We start from the raw sequence: 23,066 nt of genomic DNA on the forward strand, positions 1-23,066 counted from the left end.
CAGGCAGCACTATACCATAGAATTCTAACCCAAATGTCTGTCTTGAGCTTGTGACTGTCTTGAAATGTCGTACTACACTGATCGGATATATCGGCCCGGATTGGACGGGAGAAGGATCGTCGGAGTTGTTGTGTCTTGGCTTCGGTATTTCTGACGAAAAGCGTTTCATGTGCGTAATTGTTTCTTGGTCGACCTTTCGAGAAAGCGCAGTGTAATGGACTAGACTATAGAGGGAAAAGTTGGGATGTATGGATTCCGGGGGATCCGGGGATGTGGTGAGATTGTTCGCTTATGAAGCAATTGTGCTATGCAGTTACCTAGCATCCTGGATTGTATAGTTGGATTGAAAAGACACCCGTAGCGTGACTGACTGACTGATTGTTTGCTTGCTGGCTGGCTGTTGAGGTTTCAGCTTGCAGAGCATACGTTGTCGTGAAGCCACTTGGGGTCACCGCTGGTGATCTAGATTCAGTCCTGTCATCTGATGGATGAGACCCTTAATGCCTCAGTCAGGGAATGTTGGTGCCTCGGGTGGCTGGCGGTCCTGTGGCCCCTGCCCCTGTAATCTTATCGATGTTCGGCACAACTTTAAGGTTGATCGCACGATGTTGATATCTTTTAAGATGATTATTTATTAACGGAGGTCATTATTGCGAATGATGCAAATTAGTACTTTCGAAAACTTTGTAGTTTTGAATATGCAGCCTGTTCAGACCGCTACTTAGCAAGTAGCCATACCAATTCAAACGGTTAACAAGCTTGCAGTCGCGATTGAGATATAATGCGCAAAAGTGGTCTTGATCAATCAACTGCGATATTGAATATACTATTTCTTCGAAAGCATGCGCACATTGTCCCGGGTCCTTCAGAACCAAGTGTGTACCGCACTTTGCACCAGAACTACTGTCTGGTCATCAGAATATATATTGACTGCTAGCGCAACCGCCGTCGATCGTTAGTATGAAACCACAGACAAATTGGGGATAGTCTCTGCCTTCTAGTAAATGCATGGCCTCAAATGATGGATTGTTAGGTTCTTTAGCTACTAATTACTTCGGGAGGAATAACCACGAGCGCGAGTTCCCTATGGGTGTTGAATCATTATATCGGTGGTTACTGTTTACCATAGCCATGGTTCTCGACCAGATGTCGACAGGTATCGACACTAAGATTAGATCCCCACAGGATGATAAGCTATCGATTTTTTAATTTGATGTCATGGTTATGTCAATGTTGTCTTAGCGTCGTCGCGATATATGAAGAACGAAGTATCCGTAAGAAAAGGCTAATGTTGCTGTTCGGAAGTAACTACGATCGGCGCAAAAGGTGGCTTGAGATCTAAAGGCACTGCTGAGATATGCTCATTCACAGAGTATTAAAACACATCAGAAATTACTTGATCACAGCTTTCAGCGAAGAAAATAAATGGATTCGCTATGTAGCACTATATTAAATGAATAACAACTCAAATTCGACAGCAGAACTCAAAATATCCAACTAAGCATCTTGTCAAGCAGTATCCAGCGGACTCATCCGTACTGCCTTAGTTGGAAGTGTAAGAGCAAACGTTGGGGTTCTTGCTGTACTCAACGCGGGCAGCAATACCCTCACAGCCCTCGTTCCAGCCGGGCTTCTCGACACCAGCATCGGCCCAGATGCTCCAGGCACCCTGGATGCTGTTGGGGCAGGCAATCAGGTCCTTTCCACCGAACTGCAGGTGGTTGTTCTGGTCGATGGACCAGCCCTGGCGTTCACCGTTCTTGGGGGCGGGCTGAGCGCCGGTGGTGTATCCGATCTTGCCTTGGCCTGTGACAAATCAATCCGTATTAGCAAAAAGTACTTTCTATTACACGATAGGAAAGAGGATAAACATACCCATGCCGGAGCGGTCAACGTAGAGCTCCTGGGGAGTCTCAGACTGGTCGTACAGGTAGAGAGCACCGTTGTCGAGGAAGAAGGTGGCGGTCTGGTCCTGGGGGTTGGAGCAGCTAGCGTTCTGGCTCTTGAGGCCGGCGAAGATGCTGCCAAGGGCGGCGTTGAAGGGAGCATACTGAACACCGCTGCCGGAGTGGATGGAAATGACGCCGAAGGGCTGGTTGGTGGCAGCGTCGGTGGCCGGGAGAGCGGCGGCAGTAGCGGCGGCGAAGATGAGGTTCTTGAGCTGCATCTTGAAGGATGGTTTGATATAGAGTTGAGAAGAGTTGGTTTGTTGTTGGTTGGATTTGAAGGATGCGAGAGGCTTGTTGTGATGATGAAGGTCTGATTATCGACGACATCAAGCTACCTTTTATACCTTTCATCTCGCTCGGCCAGCACCATAATTAGTAACGGCCGCTTTACAGCTGTCAATATACAATGTCTCAACCCACAGGCAGTCCCTACTTACCCAGCACAGCAGGTATGCTGTCATCGCCCCCAGAAAGGGCGATTGGTCCGATGGAAGCTTCTATTGGGAGATGATTGCTTTAGTCCAAAATTCAGGGTCCCCCCTCGATGGCAATAAAATGACCTAAATTTAACACGGCGGGGTTTGAAAGGCCTGTTTATTGGCTGTGGCTGGAGGCCATGTGGGTGCCCCTGGCGAGACATCGGAGAAATGGCAACGGTGATTGCAGGAATTCCAGTTAGTGGATTCGCTTCTTATGGGTGAGGGAAATCGATCGGCGCATATGAGACCCACATTAGTACAGACATGTCTCATTCTGGGGGAGGCGGACGGGCCGAGGTGACACCATGAGTTTGTCATTGATTGAGAGGAGTGTCTTACGGGGACGTGGGATGACTGTATGAGGGGTTGATAGTGAGACATACATATATGTTGCAGCCGTGATGGGCGATATAGATAGTCCATTTCGTGGGAGATTATGGGACTGGTAAGAGGGGACGAGGGGGTCGATAGGATAGACCCTTGCGGATTGGTGCGGTGCGATTTCCACAAAGCCTCATCATGGATTGGCAAGCCTCGGGAACAACGACAAGCGAAACCGTTGTCTTAGTTGACTATTTACCCGTTAATTCAGCCGGCGAGGCTGTGATTGAGGTTGTGATGAGTGGCTCTCCCCCTTTCCGATGGCCTTCCGCCGTTGAAGAAATTGTGGGACAATTCCCCACTGATGAGATGGGATCGACAAAGGTATAGTTCGATAGACTCGTTCCTTGTTTTGGGCGAATAAGATCTACTAGCAATTGGAAGTACCTTGTTGATACTACCATTCGGACCTTCGGGGTATCGAGGCCACAGATGAGACTGTATGGGAGGTATCACCCACTCCATTCTTGCTTGTTCTCTCCCTCAGCTACCCGAGAATGTTTTGGAGTCGCACATCGCAGGTAGACTGTCCGTCACCAAGAAGAGTCGTTGCATTCAGATTGATTGTCGGTATTCAGTTGGTGGATTCACGCAGCTTACATCATAGTCACTACCGGTTCGAGCGTGCAGATGTGGCATATACCTCGATTCCAATAGAAGCTAATAGTCCGAAGAAGTCTCTTGGCATGGAGAGGGCTGTTTAGGATGGTGCAGTAGCCGAATGTTGCTCTAAGTGGCATTCTCTCAGTCAGTAATATCTACCTGAGACATTGGAGTCATTCGTACTATTTCCCTAGTGTCAATGGGCAGAGAATGTATGGAACAGACTGGTGATCACAGCTAAAAGGAATTTAGTTTAGAAGCCTAGGCTGATAATCGACTGAGACAGAGATAGTTCTAGATTATTAAAGTCTTGAAGCTGAAAGATACGGGCAGATCACGCAACGAGAGCCCTTCTGTATGGTAATTTAACATTTGGTGCTGCCACGGCATATTAACAGCATATATGATCTATTACGTTACATCATGGATAAAGTATTTCCCTTCCCATAGTGGTTTGGTGCTGATTATGTCTACGCATTCGTCAACTCAGCTTATTCTGTAACAGCAAATACCATCAGCTCGGAACTTGAGCCCGCCGCCTCTCCAAAGCACTCTTCAGTATGTGTTCAATAAGCTCATTATACGAGACATTGTTGTGTTCGGCGATCATGGGCAATTGTGACCAATGTGGAAGAAGACCGGCCAGAGGATTGATCTGAACCATTGTGAGCCAAGGACAAGTAAGTTTGTCAGTTGATCTGCCTACCTCCATGACATGAGCGACTGGCGACCCAGAGGAGCCATCCATCCGTATATCAACTCTTCCTCCATCGCGACAGCGAAGAGCAGTCCATGCTCGAAGAGCTGTTCGACATGCAAGGTCGGCCTCTTGGTCATCCCGACCGACCTTGATCTCGTCTGCCTCTCCAGCCCAATCCTGGGCCGACTTCGACTTTTCAGTGGTGTACTCTACTGTCTCAGGATTAGATTTTGTTGACTCGTTGCTACACCATACTATCTCGTCGACACCGACCACCCATGCATCCTCGCCTGTTCCCAGAATGCCCACGGTGAACTCTCGTCCCGGAAGATACTTCTCGATGAGAACCCCAAGCGATGAGGGGCTAGAATTTCGGAGAGAATGGACCACCTCACATAGGGATTCGATGCTCGTTATTTTGTTGCTGGCTCCAATTCCTTTGGAAGAGCCTTCGGCAAGAGGCTTTGCGAACAACGGGTATTGACTCAGCAGTGTCTCAGAATGGCGAGACATGCGAATCATAGACAGGATCTCATCTAAGGAGACTTGCGCCTTTCCAAGGGTACGATTGAAGTGTATCACTGCAAAGGGGGCGGTCGGGACATTGAAATGCTCAAGGATCATCTATCAAGCCTCCGTTAGCTGCAATGGCCTGAAATAGTCCTAATACCCACTGACCTTTGTTCTGCCCTTGTCCAAACACAATTCCATCGTGGCCGCATCCGAAAACGTGAACGGGATCTGGTAGGCCTCCAACAACGCGGGAACTTGACCTTCTCGGGCTAATCCATGGAGGCCCTCTGTGGTATTAAATGCCAAGTCCCATGTACTACCCTCGCCATTTGCGAGCCTTTTAACCAGAGAATGGATATCTGGGATAAGGACAACCTCATGTCCCAACTTTTCAAGAACTGCAGCTATGTGATCGGCAGCTTCTCCGACCTCAAACCTGTTGCAGTCCACATCTGAATAACCGAGGGCTTTGTAGGCCTCGCGAAGCTCATAAATGAGAGCGATCTTGAGGGATCCGTGAGTCATAACGGCGCGTATTCGGATTGACAGTAGTGTAAGAATCCGTCCGCGTTAGATATCCTGCTTGAGCAATTCTGACAAGTCACGTCCGAAAGCGTAGCCGTACTGCATACGCATAAACCATGTGATTTGGCATACAATTCTCATAGGTGAAGTTGCGGTGTGACTTTCCATCATGCGTCTGCATCCATGCGTGGGCCTATCCAATCACGAAGCTGATCCAGTTTTGCCCTCATGCGAATAAACTCGGGTCCTGAAGATTTATGGCTTGTCTTACGGTGATTGCTTCTAGTTCAACGGATGCGCCTTGTTATGCGGCTAGTGAGATAGCCAAACCCCGGACGGATGGCGTTCGGAGTGGCGAAACCTCCTTTCTGGTAGTTCTTGGAGGTTTTATTTCGAGTATATTAGCCATATAAATGGTGAATAAATATTGAAATACTCTATACTATCATCTGTATCAATTCATGGAACTATTGCAACTTGTTCGGCTACACTTCTCGTCGGCTTTGGTAGGTGTTTGCTGATTGTTACCTCTCGACAAAAAGTGACATTGTAATGAATGCAAGATAATAAATTGAGCTACATTGACACTGGTTCTTGATTAGAGATGTTTCATTATCCTCGCTTTGACTCAATGAAGAAGTGCGTCTCGCTACCATGTCATACTGATGTACTTTTGAACGTCGTCTGTCATTCTATGGCATTCATTCAATCGTCAAAATTGCCCAAGGGGGATTCAATAGCATTCTTTAGGTCAGATTCAAAGATGCAATCTCAAAGAATCTTGTGATCTGGCGCAAGATAGAATGCAGGAATTGTATGGAATGAGGGAGGTGATCAGGACAGATGCTTCCGGCTGGGTACCTGGCAATGAACAACTGACGAATCTAAGAGAATTATGCAAAAGATCAATGCGGGTTTAATCAAAAACTCGGACATTGAGGTGGAGCATTTGTGGTGCTCAATGATCTCCCGCTTGACCATCACAATGCTTAAAGAGCAGTCATCGGCTCGATACAGCTGGATTTGAGGGTAATTGGCTTCTATTTCTAAATCAACCCAATCATGACGTATCTCAGCTCTCTCGGTTACATGAAAGGTTTCGGCTACTACCACCTAATTTGTCCCCACCCTAACAGCTGAAGCCATCCAAACAGCCCTCATGGCCGACCACCGATGATGAAAGCACAAGTCGCAGCAGCGAAGATTATCCGGATAATACAGTCTAAGACATCGTGAATGGTGGCGGGAGTATAGCCTCCCTCATATAGCCTATTCTCGCCACGCCGTGGCTGAAAACATATTTGTCGTCAATTACATGAGTCTCCAAGCAAATGAATGTTTGGCGATAATCAGAATTGCTCAAGACTGTTCGAAGCTGTGAGATGATGTTGCAAATTTGTGTTCCCGGCTAATTAAATAGAGATGCATTATGTCCGAGTCTTCAGGCCGAGAGCATCGGTTAAATGCATGACTACAAATAGTCTGCAGACGCACCCCGCACTTGATGCAACTCATGGTTCAGCGCCTTCAGTACTAACAGCCGGGGTTGAGAATAATGATGTTGCTTCACTTCACGGCATATGCTGCACTAAGCAGTGTAGTAACCGCTGCATTCCTTCAGCCACGGCTGCAAGATGGCTTAGCATTGACACCACAAATGGGGTAGGCTGAGCACGCCTTGACCATATACAGCACTAATACCATTGGCCAGATGGAACACATACAATCACTACTCGTGCTCCCCAAACGAGACCATCGTTCGGTCCAATGCACAAGCATTGGTTGACCTAGGCTTATCATCACTTGGATATCGGTATGTCACGACAGATTGCGGTTGGACGGTCGCAGACCGACTGCCTGACGGATCCTTGACGTGGAATGAAACCCTGTTCCCTCAAGGATTCCCTGCTATGGGTGACTTCCTCCATGACTTGGGCCTCTTGTTCGGAGTGTACCAAGATTCTGGAATTCTGTTATGTGGAAGTCCGCCGAATGAGACAGGAAGCCTGTGTATGCCAACAATCGAGGCCAAATGCGAGAGCGAATTGCTAATCGAGCACCGTAGATCACGAAGCACAAGATGCCAGGACATTTGCCTCGTGGAATGTTGACTCTCTCAAATGTATGTCCATAGTATTCTGCTTGAGTCCACATTCTAATGGGGCTATCTAGACGACAACTGCTACTCTGACGCCGCAACTAACTACCCCAACGTTAATTACGCCCCCAGCACCTCTCCGGAACCCAGATTTGCCAACATGTCTCATGCATTATCGCAGCAAAATCGGACCATTCTATTCCAGATCTGCGAATGGGGGATTAGCTTCCCCGCAGGTTGGGCCCCTGCTCTCGGCCATTCTTGGCGGATTGGCAACGACATCATCCCTGCCTGGCGGACCATTTACCGCATAATAAACCAGGCAGCTCCACAAACGGATTTTGCTGGTCCAGGGCAATGGCCCGACCTCGACATGCTCGAAGTGGGGAATAATATATTTTCTCTCCCGGAGGAACAGACCCATTTCTCTCTCTGGGCCATCCTCAAGAGCCCGCTGATTATTGGCGCTGCACTGAAGGACGAGCTCACTGCCATCAATGACGCGTCACTAGCAGTGCTCAAACAAAAGGACGTGGTAGCATTTAATCAGGATGCACTAGGGAAGAGTGCGAGTCTACGCCGGCGCTGGACCGAAGAGGGTTATGAGGTATGGAGTGGGCCGCTATCGAATGGACGGACAGTCGCTGCAGTCATCAATTGGCGCAATGAAAGCAGGGACCTGACTCTAGATTTGCCGGACATTGGGCTCCAACATGCAGGGACTGTGAAGAACATTTGGGACGGCACTACTGCGCAGGATGTGCTCACTTCGTACACGTCGACAGTAGCCGGTCATGGCACGATGCTGCTCGAACTTCAGAATACAACTGCGGTCGGAGTGTATCCACGAGAAATTTTCGGGGAGTCTTCTGGGTATGTTCATCCTCTCATCCCAACATGTATGTTTCTGACTCGTTAGGCAAACGACAACCTTCGAAAACATTTACGCCGTGACAACCAGTGCCAAGTACACCATTAGCGTCTACTTCTCGCAGCCAGCTTCTTCAGCAGAAACCATCACCATCGGGTCAAATGCCAACCAGAGTATAATATCCGCACAGGTCCCCGCATCATCGACGCTAGTCTCCGCAAACATCCCACTTACTGCCGGCTCCTCAAATACAATTACCATCAACACCTCCATACCCATTGACGCCATTCACGTCACTGCTCCGAACGGAACGTACTACCCTTGCACAAACTTTACCCTCGCCGGGTCTACTACACTGACTACCTGTGGGAGCGGTTATTGTCAGCCGGTTGGCTCAAAGATCGGCTACATCAGTCCCAGCGGCACAGCCAAAGCAACGATTTCCGCGACTACGAGTGGGAGCAAGTATCTGGAAATTGACTGGATTAACAACGAGATTGCCTTCGACTCGTCCTGGGGCTGGGGATCCAACTCTCGGAACTTGACCGTGACGGTAAACAGTGAGGATCCGGTGCGGATCGAAGTGCCGCTGAGCGGAAGACATAGCGAGCTGTTCGGTCCGGGGTTGGGATGGTGGGATACTGCAACTTTAGGACTACTGACTAGTGGCTGGAAGGAAGGGTTAAACGAGGTGGTAGTTGGGAATGTGGGGGGTGACGAAGGATTCCAATCTTACGGGGCCGATTTTGTGGGAATCCGGGTGTTGGATTAGAAGGGATGGGAGGGTACAGTAGCAACCGTAGAGCATCTTCATCCATCACAGGCCCTTGCAGATGAAAAGGAAGAAAGAAGAAGCTCATGGCTGTCGTGCCGTTTCTTTAATCACCTGATCGTGGACACGGGATGCGCGAGATCGGGGAAGACCGGGACACAACCAGCTTTTCTTCCCATCCTTTTTCCTCTCTCTCTTCCATCTAAGCTTCTCCCCGGGGAATTTCCAGTCGGAACCGAATCCAATTGTCGGCCCCCACGAGGGAAGATACATACTCCGAATAGTCTTCAACTCCCCTTAATTCAGTTAGTCATTCATTTGTCATGTCATGTGGCATGTTTGTCTCCCCAGTCCCCACCCTACTTCTCGTGCTCGGGGAGAAATGACATCGTTCTGGGGAAGTGTGAGAAGCGAATAAGGTTCTGCAGTTATTAAGAAGACCATGGCACAAACGGCCTAACCACAGCTAGCTTCACTTGGCGCCCTTGCGAGCCCAACATGATGGTAGTATCTGCCGAAATTCTGCCGGCATCGTCGTCACGTTTTCCCGTTCTGGGGTGCAGAACGCGGAGGTCTCGCTTATTCCGAGTGTGGAGTCCCCGCAATTCAACGCTCCATACTCATGGCACCAACTTCGTGGAGCCGAACAGGGGACCGAAGTCGGCCACGCGACTTGTTCACCATACGAGCTATCCCCACGGATGTCGCTCGCTGTGCACCATCTAATTGGCTATGATTCCGAGATTGACCCGGAACCCTATGCCATTCATTCTTCCGGCTTCTTGTGCGGTCCATGCCGCCGTCATTCTGCCTCTGTCATTGCCGAGAATTGACAAAGCCTTGGCCGGATTTGTGGATGGAATGGGGTTGGAAGGGGGTCGGAATGGGGTTGGTTCATAGTTGACTTTGGAGCGGACAATCAATTGTTTGGATCCTGCGCCGTGGGTATATAAGGACCCAGATATTCGCCTAGGATGTCTCTTAACTCGCCATCAAAGAAATCCTCCGCAGCAACTTTGAGAAGATGAAGGTGTCGCTCACCCTCTATGCGGCTGCGCTGCAGCTGGCAGATGCCGCTGTAGTCCAGAAGCGAACAGTCGATGTTGCTGAGCTAGAGCACTACTGGTCCTATGGACGCTCAGAACCTGTCTATCCCACTCGTAAGTCATCCTGACCTGCTCGTCATGATCAAATCTAATCCAGCCATTAGCCGAAACCAGTGGATCGGGTGATTGGGAAGAGGCGTTCACTAAAGCCAAATCTCTCGTGGCACAGATGACCGACGATGAGAAGAATAACATCACCTATGGTTATACGTCTACGACAAACGGTTGCTCTGGAATGTCTGGTGGTGTCCCCCGACTGGGGTACCCAGGGATGTGTCTTCAAGATGCAGCGAGCGGTGTGCGGGGAACTGACATGGTCAACGCTTACGCCTCGGGTCTCCATATCGGGGCTTCGTGGAACCGTGACCTCGCCTATGAGCACGCACATTATATGGGTGCAGAGTTCAAGCGCAAGGGAGCGAATGTTGCTCTTGGACCCGTTGTAGGCCCGTTGGGCCGCATGGCGCGAGGTGGTCGCAATTGGGAAGGATACAGTAATGACCCCTACCTCTCTGGCTCCCTCGTTCAGAACACCATCCGTGGTCTTCAGGAGTCCGTCATTGCCTGCGTCAAGCATTTCATCGGAAATGAGCAGGAGACGAACCGCAACACGCCCCAACTACTGGAAGACAGCTATAACCAGTCTGTCTCCTCCAATATCGATGACAAAACTATCCACGAGCTTTACTTGTGGCCCTTCCAGGATGCAGTCAAAGCTGGTGCTGGTGCCGTCATGTGCAGCTACAATCGCATCAACAACAGCTACGGATGTCAAAACAGCAAGAACTTGAATGGTCTGCTGAAGGGTGAACTGGGATTCCAAGGGTTTGTCGTCTCTGACTGGAATGCCCAGCAGTCGGGTATTGCCAGTGCAGCGGCAGGTCTTGATATGGTCATGCCTGACTCAGTCTATTGGGAAAATGGCAATCTATCGTTGGCTGTCCGTAATGGATCGCTCTCGTCTACGCGTCTCGATGACATGGTAACTCGCATCGTCGCTGCATGGTACAAGTATGCAGAGCTAGAGGACCCCGGCTTTGGCATGCCCATCAGCCTGCTGGAACCCCATGAGCCAGTTGATGCTCGCGACCCTGCCTCCAAGGCCACCATTCTCCAGGAGGCTATCGAAGGCCACGTCCTTGTCAAAAACACTGACAACGCCTTGCCTCTGAAGGAGCCCAAGATCCTTTCACTTTTCGGTTATGATGCTATCGCCGCGCAACGCAATACCATGGATGACCTTTCCTGGAGTCTCTGGACCATGGGCCTCGACAACACTCTAAGTTATCCCAACGGCACCGCCGTGGACCCCTCTCACCTTAAATACATGTTCCTTTCTAGCACCAACCCCTCTGAAAATGGCCCTGGTGTGGCCTTGAATGGTACCATGATCTCCGGGGGCGGCTCCGGCTCCAGCACTCCATCCTACATCGACGCTCCCTTCGATGCCTTCCAACGTCAAGCTTATGAAGACAACACTTTCCTCGCCTGGGACTTTGCCTCCCAGTCTCCAGTTGTGAACCCGGCTAGTGAAGCGTGTCTTGTCTTCATTAACGAAGCCGCAGCTGAAGGTTGGGACCGTCCGTACGTGGCCGACCCCTACTCCGACACTCTGGTCGAGAACGTCGCCTCCCAATGCAACAACACGATGGTGATCATCCACAACGCTGGTATCCGTCTCGTCGACCGCTGGGTCGACAACCCCAACATCACTGCCGTCATCTACGGCCATCTCCCCGGTCAAGACAGCGGTCGCGCCCTCGTCGAGATCATGTACGGCAAACAATCCCCCTCTGGCCGTCTTCCCTACACCGTCGCTAAGAACGCCTCTGACTACGGTGCTCTCCTGAGCCCGGTCGTTCCTTCCGGAACTAAGGACCTGTATTACCCGCAGGACAACTTCACCGAGGGTGTCTACATCGACTACAAGGCCTTCGAGCAGAAGAACATCACCCCTCGCTATGAATTCGGCTACGGTCTCACCTACTCCACCTTCGATTACTCGGGTCTCAAGATCTCCATTAACACCGGTGCGAACACTGACTACCTACCTCCCAACTCTACCATCGAGGAAGGCGGTATTCCCGCCCTCTGGGATGTAGTGGCTACGGTTACCTGCTCGGTCGCCAACACTGGATCTGTTGCTGCGGCTGAAGTCGCTCAGCTCTATCTGGGTATCCCCGGTGGCCCAGCGAAGGTCCTCCGTGGTTTCGAGAAGAAGCTTATCCAGCCCGGCCATCACACGAAGGTCCAATTTGATCTGACGAGACGCGATCTTAGTTCATGGGATGTAGTGAACCAAGTTTGGGGTTTGCAGAAGGGTGATTATTCGGTTTATGTGGGAAAGAGCGTGCTTGATATCCAGTTGACGGGGACGTTGACGATCTAATGAGCTCACGAGCTTTGACTGTTACGATTAATTGTATAGAAATTCACTTTGAATAATTTGTTAAACTTTTGGTCTAATCTATATGGGGTATCTTTTGTAATGATTCTAGTTGTATGGACATGCTTTTGGAGAGGTCGTCATCTCGAGACATAACATATGCGGGCACTTATGATACTCCTCACCACACGAGTCTCACAAGTACGTACCCGGGGTCATGCACCTTGATTAAGAATGAGTGGCACAACTCCCTCAGTGTCGCATCACTAAGCAGTTCACGGTGCTTTGCCCCTCACATAGGGCACTTCTTGTCATGATTGCTCAGACAGTGACGAGATGTCCAGAGGGTGTGCCTGAGTATGCCTATCATCGATGATAATGTCTGCAACATCGGATCCTGCGACAGAACAGAGATAGATCATCATCCCGATCCTGATGCTCATGTTACTGGCAATCAAAAAGACTTGGCAGGGGTGTGGGTTGGTGAAGCTTTTGCAGAATTGGCCATGTTTTCTAGAGGAGTGCTCAACCGCCAGGACAGCAAACAAACTGGAGCGTTTTCCAGTATGGAGGTAGTTACCACCCAACGAGCGATCAAGCAGGCTGAACCCCCTCGTACCCCGAGAGATTTTCATAGTACCTCTTATCCAGACCAGCCTGCAACCTGGCCTCTGTATTGAACGGTTCTCTCAACGGCCCGCGGAAGTACTTTTGTACATTTCCCCGGAACACCTTAACGGGATCCGTCTCCTCCTGGGCACAGATCCAGGTCAACCAGCGATGGCCCGTCGTGACATGGGTAATCTCATCATTGTGGATAATCTCCAACGTGTCCACGCTATCTCCATCTCCGGCCTTGCGGAACTTGTCAATCGTCACTGGATTCACATCCAATCCGCGCGCCTCGTGCACCAACGCAATGATGCTGATCCGGGCGCGCAGATCATGGGCAGTCACGGTCGCAGAGTCCCATAGTCCATGGTGGACCGGAAGGGCACCGAAATACGAGCCAAGTTCCTCGAGCCTTGTACGCAGGAGAGAGAAATGCTTCGCCTCATCATTAGCGACCTTCAACCAGTCGTGGAAAAACGCCCGCGGGAGACCCAGCGCATCCGGCGAGTCCGTCTGGAACTTCGCAAACCGCACACAGATATCGACCGCAAGATCGATTGCCCATTGTTCGATGTTCGCCAGCGCATGCAGCATGTTGATCCTGCTCTTCTGTGTACCGCCTCTACCCGGCTTCGGAACTGCCTGTCGATTCACGTCCTTGACGCCATCCCTAGGCGGTAAATCAGGAAGGTCAACACCGTCCCTAGTTCCGATAACCATAGGCATATCCGTTCCCTCCCGCTCCGTAAACAGTTTGAATAAATGCGCCGTCAACTCGATCTTATGTTCCGGGTTCGAAGTGTTCAAGATATGCGCACACCATTCACACACCGTCGCATTGTCATCCAGATACCGGATAGGAGCGGTCTCGATCTCATCCTCACCACCCGTTCCATTCGTCGTCGTCGCACCGTTCACACCCTTGACACTCTTCTTCAACTTCATCTGCTCACTGACAGCCTCCAACTTCGCCAACTCCACTCCTTCCCCCAGTTTCTCAGACGTATATTCAACAACCACCATATCCTCATCGCTCACATCAACAGGAAACGTGCACGCCTTGATCCCCACACTCGACTCTCCCGTCTCAACATTGAAATCATATGCATGCCACGGACAAGACACAATATACGCCGAATCTTCAATGTCGATGGAGGAATCCTTCATCGGGCCACCGGCATGCGGACACTCCGCTTCCATGGCGTAGTAGGACCAGCCGTTGGCGTCATTGCGCGCTCGAGGTTTGTCTTTGGTTTTCGGGGTCTCGATCGTGGGGAGGCGGAAGAGGACGAGGCGTTTGCCGTCGGAGAGGTGTAGAACGTAGCGGGTTTGAGTGAGGGAGGAGATCGGGGCGAGGCGGACACGCGCCATGGTGGTATATGCCGATCTGTACAAAAAAAATGAAAGAAATTCGCTATCGTGAGGGGTGTTGGTAGAGTGCAATAATTATTTCTTGGGATTGGAGGGGCGGCCTTTTTTGAGGTCACGTGTGGGTTCTGGATAAGGGTGGGGCACTACCCGTAATGTGGGAGGCGATCGGTCGGTCGGTCGGACATGTGCCTGAATGAATGACAGGGCGGTTTACTTGATTCAGAGTGCCGAAATTGAGTTGAGTATGAAGGTTGCGAATTTGATCCTTTCATGAATGGCGACTATCGAGGTGTAAACTATGTATGATCGATTGGTTAGGATCAGATACGTATGTATGTGGAGCAGAGAAAAAAAGAAATCATGTTTGTGCGTTAACTGGGAGTCGAACCCAGAGCTCAACCTCACAAGAGGAGTGGAAGGGTTGAATGTTACCGCTACACCATTAACGCTTGTTATTGAAAGTTTGGATATTATCTTAGCTTATATCGAGCACAAGTAATGTCAGCTTGTTCTATTGCATTTAGAATTAGTAGTCAGCTCTATGCTATTTTCCTGTAAACAACAGGGAATCTGATTCATCCTGCAATTATCATGGTCAAGTATATTATTTCTGTCAACCAGTTGAAAATTCGAGCCCCGATCGTTCCGGCTGTTATTTGATAGTTTCCAAACTGAATTTCGACTGGAACATTTTATATATATTACCGACTAACTCATCCAACGTTATCCCATCAGCTCATCGAAATAGTATCATCATCCATTCAAGTGCTATGTATCGGGTAATCTCATATCAAACTGCCCAGTAACTGCCTAACATGTGATCAGTTGGCGCCAGGCTTTTTGTCCTACGAGGCTTGTCTTCTTTGAATCAACTCTAGTTAAGGGATAATCCGGTAGGAAACACTCCATATTACTTGGTCTATATTCTTCTCTTGCTCAATGTTCGGGTCTATGGCCCACCCGAACGAGACCACATCTGGTCTAATAGCCAACGAGTGGCTACTCATCATTCTTCCATCGTATCAGTTTGGTGCGCTGCTGAGATCAATGTTCGCGCATGGATACCACACCCCGCATGGCAGTGCTAGACCCAACAACAACTAGCAGGGATCAGAGATAGCCCACTGCGAGGCTCGCTCGGAAGGTGCCTACAGCCTTGCATGGCCTTGCAGTGAATGGCCTGGCAGTGACTACTATATATTGGTTGCAATCCTGTACCCCGCCATCACTGATACGCGCCTATCTGCCCTTTCGACTTCTTCTTTCCGCGTCCTCACAGCTCTTCTGTGCTACTCCCCCATACACGTCCTGGTTACACCATCGCGATGGCAGATCCACAGAAACTCCTGTCTTGGTAAGTGGCCAATCCAGATATTCCTGACCCGATTTGGTCGCACTCAGTCAAGGACACGTCTGATAACGTTTCCTCCTCAGGTACACTGGACTGTACTCCCGTACCGTCGATCTCGTTGGCGACTATGCAGGCAGTGAGCTCTTGATCATCGAAGGAGACTCACTTCTCTTGCACTGCTTCGCCGACGATCAACTTGATTTCTCCAATGGCTTTCAGCTGCTTCATGCCACTTACATCGTGGAGCGGTTGCTAGCACAGCTTCGACAACGAAACTGCAATTTTCACATCGTCTTCTTCGGCAACAACTCGGGGGCATCTATTCCACCACATGCTGATGAATCATCGTTGCCGAAGTACCGTTTAGCTCGTGAAGCCATTTTACAGCATCTCCAACAGAATGCTCCTAAGGCTTTCCCATCCATGCAAGTGAGATGCTTTGATACATACAACTGCTCTGATTTTGAGGAATATCTTACTTCGGAGGGGGTCTATTTTATCATGTGTCATGATGGTGCCTTGTCAAGTCCTAGCGGGCATGACAGAGCATTTGGTAGAGCTCTAGAAGACCCCGAGAAAGTACTGTCAGAAGATAGCTCAGATAGTGGCTGTGATGAAACTTTCGATAGCGCTCTTCCCTCGTTTTGGACGAATAGAGTTACGCTCAGGTCGATGATACACTGGTTTATCGCACATGGCTTCAATACCTCTTTGTTGAACAGCTTGGAGTGTCGTGATACCAAGGTGAGCTCAGCGTCTTCATCTGTATTAGACTAAACCTAACCTTGAATAGGTGTTTACTATGGTTCTAGAGGGCTCCGCAGAACGGGCACAGAATCTTTTCTGCGTGGATTCTGTTAGCCTGGACATTGCGGAGGATACGGAATCATCTGGCTCTGATACAGAAGAAGTGGAATCTGAAACCAATCTGGTGCATTGTCACATCGAAGCTAGCCCCAGTGCTCAAAGACCTTCCCCCACTATCCCTTCCTCAGTCGAGCCTACCCTACGCAATTTCCCGCGTATCTTGGGCGCCACTGATCACACTCTCACTCAGCGAGAGTGGGCCACAGTCCTAACAGCAAGTGTCCTGCTAACTTCTGACTGCCGCGAAGAGAATGAGATGTTGGGGCTACGTGCTCTGTTGATACACACAATCATTCTGAGTGAGTGCAAACTTGAAAACCGCGTGTATGATCCCAAACACTGTCGTCCTGGTGAGTTGTTGCTGGTAAAATATGTTGAAGTATTTCGGAGTGTCATCACATCACAGTTGTGGCATGAGGCTATGAGCGCTAGACCCCTGACCTGTGATGTGGCGGACCTGATTGATGGGCGGTTGTTTCTTGAGATGATGCAATTGCAAATAATCTGTCCGTCTGATTTTGAATGCTCCTTCAGCCAATCAGTCGTGGATAGATTCTCGCTGCTTGCCTCACTAGTGAAAGGCATATGTGGCGTCGAAGTTGCTAGCTTTCAAGTGAGGAACAAGACTAGCGGTAGCAAAGCAAGCAGCAATAAGAAAACTAGGAGTTCGGGCAGTGGCCGAATATCTAGCCGGACAAAGGCAACTGCCGTGCTCCCTTTCAACAACCCCGACTTTGACAGCCATCTCAAGCCGATATCGCTTGCCATTGACAAATCTGCTGCTGGGAAGGAACTTGCAGTGTCGCGAATTTTTCAGGAAATCAGCCACTGGCATAATCATCGCAGACCGCTAGATCAGCGGAATGCATTTCCTCTTCCGGAGTGGCTTCTTCGCCGTAATCAGAAGTTCATGGCTGAAACTGAGCAGTATGCTGCCAGTCTCACAGATGCAAAACCAGAGTCAATTTTTGTAAAGACTAAGGCAGATCTCAAGGTCTTGCCAAGAAATAATCCGGCTTCTGAAGCTATGGAGAGACACAGGACCTCTCGATCCGCGAAGAAAGGTCAACAGACTAGACATCCAAAGACCAGCGCATCTGCGTCGGTTAAAGCAGAGGCAGAACTTCACTTCCAGAAACAGCGGGACAAAAACCTTGAAAGACAGTTAGAAGCATGGAAGAACAAACGCCATGGTATCGAGCATGCCGACAATCTGGTCCAGAGATATCAAGATGCTTCCGAGTATCTCCACAGCTTAAAGAGAAAGGGAGACTGTCTGATAGAGCTAGACATACTCGCTTATCTCATAATGACCCTGGCGCAGCTGTGGAAAATCAAGTGCGAAACAGAGAAGAATAAGCCTATGGGGATAGTGGCACTCATATGGTTCCTGATTCTTAAGATCTCAAAGGCGAAACAAGGCATTACGGTCGGCATTCGATGCTTTGTTGAAGAAACTATCAAAGCGCTCAATCTTCCACGCATTGACATCCCCTGTCACAGTTCAGGAATAGCTACATCCTCATTCACACCAGTACCTTCACAGCACGCCAACTTTCAAACGGGCTTGTCACCAGTTGAGTTTCAGCTTGTTCATGCGGGTCCATATTTCGATCGAAATATGGAATCGGCACCAGACCCTCGTGTTCATGATTTTGAACCTGATCGGTGGCAGAGAGAGATCTTGGACCAAATCGACGCTAAAGCGAGTCTTTTCGTTGTCGCTCCAACCAGTGCAGGGAAGACTTTCATATCGTAAGTGCCTTATGGCAGCATATAACAATGTGTGCTTCGAAGTTCTGACTGTCCAATAGATTCTATGCTATGAAACAGATCCTCGAGAGCAGTGACGACGGGGTATTGGTGTACGTTGCCCCGACTAAAGCACTCGTTAACCAGATCGCCGCCGAGGTCCAAGCAAGATTCAGTAAGAGCTACAAATACGCTGGAAAGTCTGTCTGGGCTATTCATACACGTGATTACCGCATCAACAACCCAACAAGCTGTCAGATCTTGATCACAGTGCCACACATCCTTCAGATTATGCTTCTTGCTCCGTTAAACGCGAGAACGTGGGCGTCTCGCATTCAGCGTATCATTTTCGATGAGATCCACTGCATTGGTCAATCAGATGATGGAGTGGTATGGGAGCAATTGCTCCTTCTTGCACCTTGCCCTATCATTGCACTTTCCGCAACGGTCGGTAATCCCGAAGAATTCAGCAACTGGCTGAGGTTGACTCAGAATGCAAATGGTCATGAACTGAAAATGATTGAGCACAAAACGAGATGGTCGGATTTAAGAAAGTTTGAATACAGACCTCCATCAACTTTCATCTTTAACGGGCTATCGAATGTCACTCATCTAGCTGCACTCGGCCTCGATGCCTGTCCAAACATGTCCTTTATACATCCTGTGACAAGCCTGACCAACCGATCTCGTGGATTCCCGGACGATCTGACGCTCGAGCCGCGTGACTGTTGGACACTTTGGAAGGCCATGGACAAGTACAAAACAGCAGATTATCCGCTTGATAAGGCGTTGGATCCGTCAAACGCGCTGCCAGGTGTCATATCCAAAGCCAACATTTTGGAGTGGGAGGCCAAGCTGAAGCTGGTACTGAAACATTGGATGAACATCTCAGACTCTCCATTCGATGCTGTTGTATCGGAACTCTCACGAGGAAGCTATGTAGAGAAGAACGACAACGTGCAGGTATCGTCTGGCAAACTCGGCCAGTCAGACGAGCCCCGCGCAGTGAATAACACACTTCTCAGTACAACACTGCCCCTGATCTGTTCTCTCCATGACCAAGACGCCCTACCAGCTATTTTCTTTAATTATGATCGAAGTGAGTGTGAGAGGATGTGTCAGCATATTCTTGATGAACTGGAACAGTCCGAGGCCCGGTGGAAGTCCTCAAGTACAAGCTGGGCGAACAAGATTAGTGAGTGGGAAAAGTGGAAGAAGTCGGAAGAAAAGCGCCCCAAACAAAAAAAACCTGTCAAAGGGAAAAGCCGATCTGAAGACAGAGATGAAAATATGTCCAGAGCAGAACAGATGCGTGAGACTGCGTCTGCAGAATCGAGTTGGCACGCATCGTTTGACCCAGAAGAGCCAATATCGAGGTTTTCCCTAGCTGATGAGAAGAAACTGGCTCGTTCTGAGTTTGAGGAACATGCTCAAGAACTGCGGAAACGGCAGGTCTCTCCTCGGTTGATTGATGCTATGAAGCGTGGGATCGGTGTCCATCACGCTGGTATGAATCGCAAGTACCGACAGGTTTGTGAGATGCTCTTCCGCAGGGGCTACATCCGGGTTGTCATCGCCACAGGTACATTGGCTCTTGGTATCAATATGCCATGCAAAACCGTCGTCTTCGCCGGTGATTCTGTCTTTTTAACGGCGCTTGGATTTCGGCAAGCAGCTGGTCGAGCTGGACGCCGAGGCTTCGACTTCCTAGGAAACGTGGTCTTTCAGTGTCTTCCGGATTCCAAGATTCACCGTCTACTCAGCTCGAAACTTCCAAGCTTGAATGGCCATTTTCCATTGTCTACCACTCTAGTACTACGACTTTTCATTCTGCTTCAGAAGTCTAATCGGTCTAATTTTGCCGTCCAAGCCATCAACTCGATTCTTTCATGCCCACGGATTTACCTGGGAGGGCCGGAGGCCAAACATACTGTTCTCCATCACCTGCGGTTCTCGATCGAATACCTCCGTCGCAATCAGCTCCTCGACGCTAGTGGTCGTCCCCTCAATTTTTCGGGCACTATATCGCATCTATACTACACCGAAAATTCGAGCTTTGCATTCCATGCGCTCCTCAACGGTGGATACTTTCACCGTCTGTGCAAGAATATCGGCAAGAAACCCAAAGAAACTCTACTCACATTGATGCTTGTTATGTCGCACTTATTCGGTCGCAAGTATCTACCTCCAGTTGCCCTTGAGAACCTCCGAACCTCTGAGAAGAAATCCCCATCTGTTGTGATTCTTCCAAGTCTTCCGAAGAAGGCAGCTAGTATCTTGCGCAGTCATAACGAGAAGACTCAAGATATTTACACATCTTATGTCACCACCTTTGTTGAGCAGCACATCATAGATCCAGGCTGTTTTCTCCCGCTGACAGGAATGAAATGCGGTGGCGACAAACCTCCGGAGGGAATCAGCCACGAACTGCCCGTTACTCCTCCGACCCGAGTCACATCGTCATTCGCCGCACTGTCAGGCCATGGCGATAAATGGCGAAGCATATCTGACCTTTGTAGAAAGGTCCGCAGCGGTGTCTGGCTAGAACAGGCAGTGGTACCGTATGTGGGACTTTACCCGGAAGAGGGCAAACTTCCACTTAATGCGTATCTATATGATTACTTCAAACACGGGAATGTAAAGGCATTGGAGAAGGGAAATATGATCCGCAGGGGTGATATCTGGTTTCTCTTGAACGACTTTTCCCTGGTCCTTGCCACCATTGTCACTGATTTCGAGAACTATCTCAAGCTGTCCCCAAACATTGACCTGGACTTGTTGGATGTGGCTGGTAGTGGTGATGTGCACGAGATCGACTTGGGTGATAGTGCTTATGGTGCAAACGATCCCCTGCCAGGGACAGCCGCGAAATCGGCCAATTCACCCCGAGTCCGGATGCAAGCCACAACCAAGCCCCCGCTCACTTCGGCATCCGCCAATCCAAAGAAAGCGAAGGTAGCGGACAGCTGGGAAGATGAGTTGAGTGACGATGAAGAAAGTGAGAATAAGGTACCCGAGAGAGAGGGAAAGGCAAAGACCACTAATAATCCCACTTCCTCCACTTTACCGAGTGATGTTGAGAAGGGATTTTTGCAAGTCTTGAGGGCGTTCAGAATGCTTCAAGCTGAGTTCAATGAGAAGTTCAAGGCCATGTGGGCATAAACAGCGGGTAGGGTTGGGGCATACCAGGAAGGGTTGGGCTAGAATGTAGTTGGATATGTGTGATTTACTGTTCATTCATAATCTTTGGTGACCAGTCAGAAGAGTCTTTAAGCTGAAGAATGTTCCTTAGTTAGATGACAGCAGATACAGAAAAAATCAACAAAACATTATCATATTATCCCGACACCGACTAAATACAAAAATACCAACAAATCCAACCTTATCCCATCCATCCAGTATACCAGCACAGCAGGTACTTGAATAATAATATCGTGGTCAACAGAGAAACCTGTCCATGTACAACACCAACAATCAGCTTAATACAAGAACCCCAAGTATGCAAATTTCACTCACCCCACTGAACCCACTTAAGCCTTGAAGTGGATACCAGCACCGGCACCGAGACCAGCGTTGGCAGCGACCTCAGCAGCGGCGTTAGCGGCAGCGTTGGCACCGATACCGATCTCGAAGGGAGCCGGGGCGGGAGCAGGGTTAGCGGCCACGAAGGAGGCCAGGAAGGCAGTGGCGAAAGCGGTGATGAGAGTGAACTGCATTTTGACTGAGTAGATTAAGATTCTGTGAGCATAGTGTTAGCTGTATCTGTTCAATTTTCTCAAAGATTGAGGAAGTAGGATAGAGAGAGAAGAACATACCCTAACGAGGGAATGTGAATAGAACGAACGAAAGATGGATGGATGGATGGATGAAGGAAGGATTGCTTGCTTGCTTGAGAATGCTGGATGAAAAACAGAAGATCTGAGCAGGAATTAGAGACGATTATATACATTTTCTCCCTCCTCGCTTGAAAGCATGAGAATTCAGTTCACAGCATAAGTTAGTATGTAGAACGGTACCAGGTAGGGGTCAGGGGCGTGCGTGCGTCTGAGATCTGATACCGCGGACTGGAGCTTATGGTTCGTTATCCGGAAAGGATCGACTTCTCCCTCGATCTCATGTCGGGAACGTGATCGGAGGACAGTCCTAGTCTATACTGTGGAAGACAGAAGGGGGGTGGGTGGTCGGGTGATCTGCTTGAGTCGAACCGTTCGACTCAATTTTGAGGTTCCGAGGTACCGTACCCTAATCATAATCAGACCGGGCTTGGCTTGATTTGGCTTGTCTTTGCACTTCGGAGATTCATCCATATCTAAACTAACTGACTAGACATCTAGAGTAATACTTGCGAGAGGGACTGAAAAAGAAGAAGAAGCAAAACTTATGAACGGGTGTTCCTATCTCACTTTCTATTTGTAACCTCCGTCGGAGTATGACGGAGTGGTCGGTTCTCTTCCGAGGGTTCCAGCCAGACTTGGATGCGACGCCGGTGTCGATCTTGCGGCTGGGATGAAACACTTCCGCAATCCTATTTTTACTTGTCTTCTTCGTCGGTGATGCTCTTCTAAACCATTTCTTAGGTGGTTAGGATGAATTGGGTTTATGCATTAACGTTTATGCACATTGCCGTGTGCCGAGGTTGTTTCTAGACAGATGCTTGGTTCATCGCTGGAATTGTAGCTTTCCTGGCTGATAGGAGTGATCGACAATTGCTGCTGTCACTTAATTACAGA

General features: G+C 49.4%; 7 protein-coding genes and 1 non-coding gene across 8 annotated transcripts; 3 read left to right on the forward strand and 5 right to left on the reverse strand.

Moving 5' to 3' along the window:
- Positions 1–1,376: 1,376 nt before the first annotated feature.
- aspf34 (cell wall protein PhiA) lies at positions 1,377–2,315 on the reverse strand. The gene is made up of 2 exons (XM_025654259.1): positions 1,876–2,315; positions 1,377–1,806 (listed from the first exon to the last, which is right to left on the reverse strand). The coding sequence occupies exons 1-2, from the start codon at positions 2,165–2,167 to the stop codon at positions 1,544–1,546; spliced, it is 555 nt and encodes a 184-aa protein (XP_025511011.1). The 5' UTR covers positions 2,168–2,315; the 3' UTR covers positions 1,377–1,543.
- A 1,381-nt stretch (positions 2,316–3,696) lies between these two features.
- BO85DRAFT_481416 (D-alanine--D-alanine ligase family protein) lies at positions 3,697–5,228 on the reverse strand. Its single transcript, XM_025663058.1, has 3 exons — positions 4,791–5,228; positions 4,119–4,736; positions 3,697–4,067 (listed from the first exon to the last, which is right to left on the reverse strand). The coding sequence occupies exons 1-3, from the start codon at positions 5,148–5,150 to the stop codon at positions 3,927–3,929; spliced, it is 1,119 nt and encodes a 372-aa protein (XP_025511012.1). The 5' UTR covers positions 5,151–5,228; the 3' UTR covers positions 3,697–3,926.
- Positions 5,229–6,321: 1,093 nt separating this feature from the next.
- BO85DRAFT_165495 (alpha-galactosidase D) lies at positions 6,322–9,140 on the forward strand. The gene is made up of 5 exons (XM_025654262.1): positions 6,322–6,812; positions 6,862–7,160; positions 7,216–7,272; positions 7,323–8,121; positions 8,168–9,140. Exons 1-5 carry the CDS (start codon positions 6,706–6,708, stop codon positions 8,889–8,891), a joined length of 1,986 nt encoding a protein of 661 aa, XP_025511013.1. The 5' UTR covers positions 6,322–6,705; the 3' UTR covers positions 8,892–9,140.
- A 626-nt stretch (positions 9,141–9,766) lies between these two features.
- On the forward strand, positions 9,767–12,419 carry BO85DRAFT_165490 (beta-glucosidase). Its single transcript, XM_025654261.1, has 2 exons — positions 9,767–10,051; positions 10,102–12,419. The coding sequence occupies exons 1-2, from the start codon at positions 9,916–9,918 to the stop codon at positions 12,384–12,386; spliced, it is 2,421 nt and encodes an 806-aa protein (XP_025511014.1). The 5' UTR covers positions 9,767–9,915; the 3' UTR covers positions 12,387–12,419.
- Positions 12,420–12,977: 558 nt separating this feature from the next.
- Positions 12,978–14,366, reverse strand: BO85DRAFT_492489 (Rieske [2Fe-2S] domain protein; the record flags this gene model as incomplete). Its single annotated transcript, XM_025663779.1, has 1 exon — positions 12,978–14,366. One exon carries the CDS (start codon positions 14,364–14,366, stop codon positions 12,978–12,980), a length of 1,389 nt encoding a protein of 462 aa, XP_025511015.1.
- A 367-nt stretch (positions 14,367–14,733) lies between these two features.
- BO85DRAFT_t265 lies at positions 14,734–14,815 on the reverse strand. Its single transcript has one exon. It is a non-coding gene; the product is annotated as a tRNA-Gly (tRNA).
- An 876-nt stretch (positions 14,816–15,691) lies between these two features.
- Positions 15,692–21,669, forward strand: BO85DRAFT_523923 (putative DEAD/DEAH box helicase; the record flags this gene model as incomplete). Its single annotated transcript, XM_025665388.1, has 4 exons — positions 15,692–15,720; positions 15,801–16,461; positions 16,511–18,339; positions 18,399–21,669. 4 exons carry the CDS (start codon positions 15,692–15,694, stop codon positions 21,496–21,498), a joined length of 5,619 nt encoding a protein of 1,872 aa, XP_025511016.1. The 3' UTR covers positions 21,499–21,669.
- A 197-nt stretch (positions 21,670–21,866) lies between these two features.
- Positions 21,867–22,643, reverse strand: BO85DRAFT_442649 (uncharacterized protein; the record flags this gene model as incomplete). The annotated part of the gene is made up of 4 exons (XM_025658846.1): positions 21,867–22,074; positions 22,152–22,234; positions 22,353–22,484; positions 22,578–22,643. The coding sequence occupies 4 exons, from the start codon at positions 22,641–22,643 to the stop codon at positions 21,867–21,869; spliced, it is 489 nt and encodes a 162-aa protein (XP_025511017.1).
- Between the last annotated feature and the right edge of the window lie 423 nt (positions 22,644–23,066).

Source organism: Aspergillus piperis, assembly GCF_003184755.1.
Source record: "Aspergillus piperis CBS 112811 unplaced genomic scaffold BO85scaffold_26, whole genome shotgun sequence".
Taxonomy (NCBI): domain Eukaryota; kingdom Fungi; phylum Ascomycota; class Eurotiomycetes; order Eurotiales; family Aspergillaceae; genus Aspergillus; species Aspergillus piperis.

What these genes read in the sequence shown, in the direction of transcription:
- BO85DRAFT_165495 (XM_025654262.1), top strand. Translation starts at nt 6,706, where the DNA reads ATGATGTTGCTTCACTTCACGGCATATGCTGCACTAAGCAGTGTAGTA. An exon ending in GCATTGACACCACAAATGGG is followed by an intron (nt 6,813 to 6,861) that starts GTAGGCTGAGCA and finishes ACCATTGGCCAG; the next exon opens with ATGGAACACATACAATCACT. An exon ending in GAATGAGACAGGAAGCCTGT is followed by an intron (nt 7,161 to 7,215) that starts GTATGCCAACAA and finishes CGAGCACCGTAG; the next exon opens with ATCACGAAGCACAAGATGCC.
- BO85DRAFT_481416 (XM_025663058.1), bottom strand. Translation starts at nt 5,150, where the DNA reads ATGACTCACGGATCCCTCAAGATCGCTCTCATTTATGAGCTTCGCGAG. An exon ending in TGGACAAGGGCAGAACAAAG is followed by an intron (nt 4,737 to 4,790) that starts GTCAGTGGGTAT and finishes GAGGCTTGATAG; the next exon opens with ATGATCCTTGAGCATTTCAA. An exon ending in CAGTCGCTCATGTCATGGAG is followed by an intron (nt 4,068 to 4,118) that starts GTAGGCAGATCA and finishes ACAATGGTTCAG; the next exon opens with ATCAATCCTCTGGCCGGTCT.
- aspf34 (XM_025654259.1), bottom strand. Translation starts at nt 2,167, where the DNA reads ATGCAGCTCAAGAACCTCATCTTCGCCGCCGCTACTGCCGCCGCTCTC. An exon ending in CGTTGACCGCTCCGGCATGG is followed by an intron (nt 1,807 to 1,875) that starts GTATGTTTATCC and finishes GATTTGTCACAG; the next exon opens with GCCAAGGCAAGATCGGATAC.
- BO85DRAFT_165490 (XM_025654261.1), top strand. Translation starts at nt 9,916, where the DNA reads ATGAAGGTGTCGCTCACCCTCTATGCGGCTGCGCTGCAGCTGGCAGAT. An exon ending in AGAACCTGTCTATCCCACTC is followed by an intron (nt 10,052 to 10,101) that starts GTAAGTCATCCT and finishes TCCAGCCATTAG; the next exon opens with CCGAAACCAGTGGATCGGGT.